The following is a 7,647-nucleotide window of genomic DNA, read 5'->3' as shown; positions in this document are numbered from 1 at the left end:
AGTTTCTGCCCTGAAAGCAGCAATGGCCATGGCTTGTTCCTGCTTTGCCAGGCTAGGGATTTACGTGGTCTGCATGGCTGATTGTCATGTTGCTATTCAGGGAATCCACATGCTTGATCCATGCAGGACAGGGAATTCCCACTCCTGATGATCCATGGCTGATGCAAGGCTTGGGCAGTTCATGGTGGTGGTAATATAGCACCATCCCCAGCAGAGCCATGGTCCCAGCCTTTCACTGCCAGCCCTTGTGTGCCCTCTCCCACCTCTTTGCAGGGACCGCTGTCAAAGACGTGACAATCCCTGTATCCCTGACTATCCCAACCTCCTTGACACCCACAGAGACCACGGCACTGCTGCCCAACACCACCTCAAGCACTGCAGCAGCCTTCCCTCCCTCCCGACATGCAACCTCCACCCCAGGGATGCCAATGGGTAACTTTACACCCAGTGCTTCTACGGCTCGGCAGAGTAGCCCGGCAGCCTCCAACACCACCACACCACAGGTGAGGGGCAGCACAGCTCACAGCACCCCTGTGTCACTTGGGCTGGGACCTGCCACCACCAGCAGCACCCCAGCACAGCTGGAACCCGCCACCAGCAGCACCCCAGCACGGCTGGAACCCACTACCAGCAGTACCACAGCACGGCTGGAACCCACCACCAGCGGTACCACAGCACAGCTGGGGCTCACCACCACCAGCAGTACCTCAGCAGGGCTGGGGCTCACCACCACCAGCAGTACCTCAGCAGGGCTGGAACCCACCACCAGCGGTACCTCAGCAGGGCTGGGGCTCACCACCACCAGCACGCCAGCTCCAACCTCCATGGCCATGACACCCAACTGTGACAAGATGACCACTTTCACGTCTGTGGGGACCAGCACAGCCCTGGCTGTCAGCTCATTTGGAGTTGAAATGAGCATGCTGCCTCCCCCCACCTCTACTCTTCTCTCCTCCACCTTGGTGGGCACCACGTTTGGCACCAGCACCCACCAAGGGCCAGCCACAACCACACTGCTTGACAACACATTCCCAGGGACCGGCAGCACCTCTTCTATCACTCCAGCAGTGACAGACACTTCAGATGAGCCCTCGATGTCCCCATCACACACCACGGTCTCCCTTGTTACCACCACAGAGGTCCCTGGGAGCACCCCTGTCCCCAGCCAGCCAATTGGGACCACAGCCAAGACCACCCCTGGTACCTCCACCCCAACAGAACCAGAGACCTCCAGTGACACTGCAGGTGAGTGCAGACACAGGGCACCTGGAGGTGGTGGATCAGGGTGGTAAATCCCCATGGGATCTCCCATCTTGCTCAGCCAGGTGCTTGGCTTCTTCCCCCAGGGGCCACCCAGTCTCCAGGCTCTGCAGGCCAGCGGGTAGCCCAAGGTTGGGGACCTGTGCTGTGGTGTGGCAGTACTGCTGTGTGGCTGTGCCATGGTGTGACTGTACTGTTGCTGTGTCCCCAGCACTGAGCCTGTATGTACACACCCCCTGGCAGTGAGACTCTGTGTACCCTGTACCCCAAAGAGTGTGACTGTCCCCCAGCAGTCCCCCTGCACTGCTGTCCCCTGGCAGTGCCACTTACTGGGCACCCGTGTCCTGTCAGTGTGGCTGTACCCTGGTGGCTGTTGCAGGAGCCTTTATCCTGGGGCTGCAGATGTACCCTGGTGACACTCCACTCCGTGCACCTCAACCAGGACAGGGAGACTGTACCCTGCCCCAGTACCCCTGGCCATGCACATGTCCCTGGTGTCCCTGTACCCCAGTGAGCTACTGTATCCTCACAGATTACCTGCACCCTGGCCCGATGCCTACGGCGTGAGAGCACCTCATCAGAGTGCTGGTACCCTGGTGATGGCCTCTGTGTGCCTGTGCCCTGGCAGTGCCCCCATGTGCCTGTTCAGCAGCAGGGTGGCTACACCCTGACAATCCTCCAGCATGCCTGCCTGTGGAACGCCAATACCTGGCCCAGTGCCTGCAGGCGCCTCTGAGTGCTCTTGTGCCTGACCCTGAAGAGAAGGAAGCAGCTCCAGCTGTCAGCAGTACACTTGGGCTGTGGTATGCTGTGACACAGGGAAGTGATGCCTGTACAGACAGCCCAGGGGACAAACCCTCAGCCTGGAGCACGCCCTTCCTGAGCGCCGCTTGTTCTCTTGGCCAGTTCCTCGCGCTCAGACGGAGCTGGCTGTTGTCTCCTGAGGGCGTTGGTGCTGGGAGCCACCACCAAACATCACCCCTGTGGTGAAGTGCGGGGTTTCAGGCAGCCTGGCTCATCCTTGGGCTTTTTTCCATTGTCACCCTCCCCTCAGCAGGCAGAGGACGGCCACAGGAGCCAGGTCTGTGGTAGTGGTGGCCTTGCTGGCCTGCCCTGCCCACTTCTGGTGGCTGCTCTGGGTCGAGCCGTGCAGTTGATGTCTGCTGGGCATTGCACCAGTCCCTGGGAGTGTCTGTGTCAGGTGAAACCCCCTGCCTCGCTGCCAGCACCTGGAGGGTAAAAGGACCCACCTGGATGCTCCTCCTCTGCTGGGTGAAGGAGACCTGGAAACCCCAGTGCTGGGGCTGTGGGGAGCACTCAGAGCGGTGCCTGCAGGGGTTTGTCAGCTCCTGCTCACCTGGACATGGCTGGGCAGAGAGGGGGGCTGTCCCTGCCCCTGCCCTGGCCCCTGCTGCTGCTGAGCCTCACCTGCCTCGCCGTGCTGCACCTCGCTCTGGGTAAGGGCTGAGTGGGATGTGATGCTCTCTACAGGGTGGGTGGAGAGTGGGGAGCATCATTCCCCAGGGTGGAGGGGATGGTGTGCAGGGGATGGAATGCTGTGGGGGCTGTTTGCTGCTTCTTAAATGGGAAGCAGAGGTGGACTTGCTGCTTCTCCTTTTGTGAGGATGAGGCCCTTCTGTGCAGACGCTCACCTGGCAAGGGCTGGGGTCAGACCTTTGCCCTTCGCCATATTTTTATTTAACCAGCTGCTGTGTGCAGGGAGGGTGTGGCTGCCAGGGGCTTTGGAAGTTTCTGGCTGGGTTGGCTGAAAGCAGATGGCAGCTTGTGTTTTGGTTTCCCGTCCTCATGTGAGCAGAGTCCCAGACTCACCGGGTTTGTGCTGGGATCACTGGGGAATCCAGTCTGGCATCCCAAAGCTGCCACCTCGCAGACACCCCTTGACAAAGGTTCAGGCAGCCAGGCTGTCCTGCCCATCCTTTGGAGAGGGTTACAGATCCCTGGGCTTCTCTGGGGACAGCACACTGCTCTGGTAGAGAGTCCCTAGTGGAAGAGAGGATGGCTCTCCTGTGTCCCACCCCCTGCCCCCAGAGCTTTTGTGGGTCACGGCACATCTCTAACGGCTCATCCTGAGCTGCAGGCTGGGATTTGTTCCTTTGTGGGGCTGCTTCCCCCGTTGCCATTATTTACACCCACCGCTATCAGTTCCTGATTATCTGCAGCGCAGAGGGTTTGTGTAAACTGCTGCTGCTGCATTTCCAGCCCGTCTCACGGTCACCAGTTCCTGCTTGGCTCTTCCTGTCAGACGGGTTTGTCTGACTTTCTCCAGGTGGAATGGGTCTTAGGACTGGCGCCTAGAGGAGTTTCTGCCCTGAAAGCAGCAATGGCCATGGCTTGTTCCTGCTTTGTCAGGCTGGGGATTTACGTGGTCTGCGTGGCTGATATCCATTGCAGAGATCCGTGTGTTTGATCCATGCAGGATGGGGAACTCCCACTCCCAATGCTCCATGCCTGATGTGTAGCTCTGAGTTCCTCAGGGAGCTCACTGTGGTGGTGATCCTGCACCATCCCCAGCATAGCCATAGGCTCAGCCTTTCACCACCAACCCTTGTGCATTTTATTGTCCCAATTCTTTGCAGAGGTCACTGCCATGGATGTGACAGCAACTGTGTCCCCAGCTCTCCCTACCTCCTCAACACCTATGGAGAGCTCAACACTGCTGCCTACCACTGACTCCATCAGCACAGCCACCCTCCTTTCCTCCAGCCCTGAAACAGAAGCCTCCACCCCAGAGGGGTCCGGCACATCCCCAGAGACTGGCAACACCTCACCGCCCACCGCGCCTCCTCCCACTGAAACTACAGACGATTCAACCGAGGCCTTGACAGCCCTGACAGACACCACAGGCAGCCCTGTTATCAGCACATCAGACCCCATGAGCAGCCCCTCTTCAAGCTACACTGACATCTTCCCCTCAACTATGGATTCGACTCCAGGTACCCTGACAGTATCTGGGACCCCCACTGCATCCATGAGTGGGTTCAGCCAGGGGGCACCTGGAAGGTGGGGACATGATCAGGGTGACAAATTCCCATGGGAATCCTGGGCATGTACTTGGGTGGCTTCACATAGGTGGCTTCACTTAAGCCTGTTCCCAGCGGCAGGAGCATCCTGCACCTCTGCAGACAGCGCTAACCTTACATTGCTTTGCCCAGGCACTGAGCCCTCTTCCCCTGCCACCAGCTCAGCCCAGACCTCAGAGGTTACCCTCAGCACGCCTACGGACCTGACAATGCTGCCGCCAGTCTGCCCCTCTGGCTCATCCAACACCAGTAAGTGCAGTGCCTGTGGGCATCACCACCCCCAGCATCAGTGCTCGGGGCCAGTGCAGGGGGTCCTGGAGCCCCACTGCTCTTGCTTTACTCTCAGTGTGAAGGTATTGATGTTTTGGGGTATATGTGGTTTGCTGTACAGTGGGAGACTTGTTCTCCTGACAGTGTAGCGTGTCCATGACACAATTAACCTGGGAGGAGGTCCCATGTCTGTGGCAGCAATCCTGGAGAGAGACCCTCCAGGTTCTCTGGCACAGCCCAGGGTTCAAGGCCAATAACCAGAGCCCTGTTTTTAATCCCTAGGTGCATCTCACCTCTTTCTGTCGCTGCAGCTAACCACCCCCCTGGACCTGGGGAACACCACGGTGCAGGAGCTGGTGTTGTCCCAGGTGAGGTGCGCAGGAGGAGATTCCACTCTGCATCTGACAGCTGTGGTTCACTCAGGGAGGGGGTTGGGCAGCCAGTGGGAGGGGAATGGCTGCATCTTGCATTGAATGTCATCCAGAGCCCTTTCAGATGAAGGGGAGACCCTCCTTTGGCTGCCATGGTCCAGGATCAGCCCCTTTCTATGTGGGAACAGGGGACAGGAAACCCCCTCTGGCACAGTTTGATGGCTGTTTGATGGCTGTTCTTTCCCTCAGCTCCGTAAGGACCTGCAGACGGCGTTCCCGTGCGCTGGCCTGTCTCTGGCATGGCGAGGGAGGAGGAGGACCTGACCACTGCCCCTCACCCGGCCTGCTCCTGCCTGGACTGCCAAGCCACCTGCTCCCAGCTCCTCACTCCATGGTGGTGCAGGCCCCTGCGGAATCCTCTACAGCTCCTCTTGAACCTGGGGCTTCCCATCCCTCACTCTGCACCCCCAGAGGACCCCCAGTGCTGCTCCTGCCCCTTCCCACAGCCTGTCTGTAGAGCCCGAGCCCTCTCACCACCCTGCTCCAGACCTGGTTCCTGTGGTGGGACCCCCTCCAGCTCTGCTGGGGGGCTGGGAGAAGGGAACCCCGCAGGACTGGGCTTTTACATCTGGGACTGAGCTGGCTCAGCCATCAAAACCACCCTGGGGACAGAGGAATGGGAGGAAGGAGACCTGAAGCCCCCAGGATTGCGGTGCCCAAGGCTCACCTGTGGTATTGCTGACAGAGGAGAACACCTGTGCCAACACAGGCTGGGCAGTAAATAGAAATTCCATGTTTTCTGTGTCGAAGTGATGACTTCTGCATTTTCCAAGTTGTCTCTCCTGATTTTCAGCTTTGCCATCTATTAGAGGTACCAGTGAGGAAAACTTGAGTCCCGAAAGCTTTGCGTGGAGAGATGGGCTCAGGGCTGTCCCCTCCCGCCAGGGGCTGCTGCAGGCATTCCAAAGGATGGCTCGGCACCCTGGCAGACTGGGGGGTCTCTGCTTTGGAGCTTTCTGCCCCATGACACCCCACAGCTGCAGGGGCAGCTCTGTGCACTCTGGGGCCGTGGAAATCCCGTGGGCTGTGCTCCTTCCCTGTTTTTTCCAGTCCCCAGCTGAGGAGACAGCCGCAACATCTGTCCCCCTGCAGCAAAGTAATTTATTAACTGATTAATTAACCAGATAAAATCCAACTGAAGCAATTATTAGCCTAAGCAAGCCACCTTGCCTGGAGATTGAAAACTGAAATAATTAGCAAAATAGCCTTTTTGCGTGTCAGGGGTTGTTTTTGGCTGATCCCTGCTTCTCACTGGCAGGCCTCACTGCCCCAGCACAGGGAGGGCTGGGAGGGGGTGTGTGGAGCTGTGGGATTCCTAACCTGGGGACTGCTCTCGGGCTGTCTGGATTTTCAACCGGCTGGGAAGGAGCCAGCAGCTGGACAGGATGGGAAGAGACACCATGGGATCACCCAGCTGCCTGCCAGCTCACCGGGCCTGGGAGAGGCTGGGCTGGGGCTGGAGGCTGTGCCCAGGCAGCTTGTCAGGATGCTCCCATTTGGGATGCCCTTGCATTCCAGGGTTGCCCCTTTGCTCTTTAGGATGCTGCCTGACTTTTGTGGGCTTATTTGGCTCATCAAGACTGAGAGAGGTCCCTTAGCAGCCAGGCAAGGAGCCGGGGAGCAGGCAAAGCCTGCTGGAAGGGGTCCCTGTGCTGGCTGCCTGGTGGGGTGCTGGGAAAGAAATCCTTGTGGTCTGCCTACGCCTTGGAGCTGGGCCAAGAGTCCTCCCACGTCGCGTCCCACTGGGCTGTTTTCTCTGGCTGTTGAATCCATAACTTCAGACCCCGGGACATGGCCGGGTGCCAAGGCCAGAGTAATGGAGCCAAACTGCGTCACAAAGGGAGGAAAAGGTCCTGAAGTGCTGGGATGAAAAGGTGACCAGGGTACTCACTGTTCTCTGCTGGCACAGCCGCCTTCCACCATTATTGTGGCTGGGGAGCTGTGGGGGGAGGAGATGCTCTGGTCCCCTCTGCCCCCGCCTGGGAGGGAGAAGAGGGTCCCACTGGGGGGATGTGGCATCACTGCAGTGGTGGCACAGAGCTCTGACAAGCCCCCAACACTGCCCATGCTCTCTGTGCTTGCCGTCCTTGAGGTGCCACCTTCACCCCATGGCTGCTTGCCTGCCATAGACCCCTGACAAGAGGGGCTTAGGAGGTTGGATCCAAGTCTTGCTGCTTTCTCAGTTCACAAAACAATTCTCAGCCTCTTTGCTGTAATACACTCCAATCTCTCAGCATTGTCCAAACGAACAAATCTTGTGCCCAACATGAATGTCACCTTCAGAGGACTTGGCAGCATCATGGGGTGCATCTCAAGATCCTTGTGACTCCAGTGTCCCTTCCAGTGTCCCTGTTCCCTTCACCCCTGCTGATGGCTATAGCCCAGCTCCCACTCTAGCAGGAGGGTGTTGCAACACACCCAGCATGCCAAGTCATCCAGAACCTTGGGGTTGATGGATAACCTGGTTTCCCCCACTGCCACCCCTGAGCCCTCTCCAAATGCCCTTGCCAGGAGGCTGGAGGGGAGCCAGTAGGAGATACTGTGTTCTCCACAGGAACAACCAGCCCATTAATTCTAGGAAAGCTGATAAGGCACTGTGCTGGGCCATGCTCTGCCACGCTGGACGGTGCAGAGCCCCTGAGTGC

General features: G+C 58.5%; 1 protein-coding gene across 1 annotated transcript in view; it reads left to right on the top strand.

Annotated features, from left to right (window-relative positions):
• The window catches only part of LOC121671052 (mucin-5AC-like), a 6,705-nt gene extending 954 nt beyond the window's left edge, over nt 1–5,751 (top strand). The window contains exons 2-6 of the mRNA XM_042042248.1: nt 340–1,245; nt 3,858–4,214; nt 4,434–4,550; nt 4,854–4,939; nt 5,192–5,751. Coding sequence (XP_041898182.1) covers nt 340–1,245; nt 3,858–4,214; nt 4,434–4,550; nt 4,854–4,939; nt 5,192–5,266 — 1,541 coding nt within the window. The 3' untranslated portion in view covers nt 5,267–5,751. The remainder of the gene's footprint in view (nt 1–339; nt 1,246–3,857; nt 4,215–4,433; nt 4,551–4,853; nt 4,940–5,191) is intronic.
• Nucleotides 5,752–7,647: the final 1,896 nt, after the last annotated feature.

The sequence above is a fragment of the Corvus kubaryi genome, unplaced genomic scaffold (genome assembly GCF_017639235.1).
Source record: "Corvus kubaryi isolate FWS band 111438036 unplaced genomic scaffold, C.kubaryi_AGA036_p1.0 37397, whole genome shotgun sequence".
NCBI lineage: Eukaryota > Metazoa > Chordata > Aves > Passeriformes > Corvidae > Corvus > Corvus kubaryi.
Note: the sequence above shows the minus strand (reverse complement) of the source record. Positions and strands in the feature narration are given on the sequence as shown.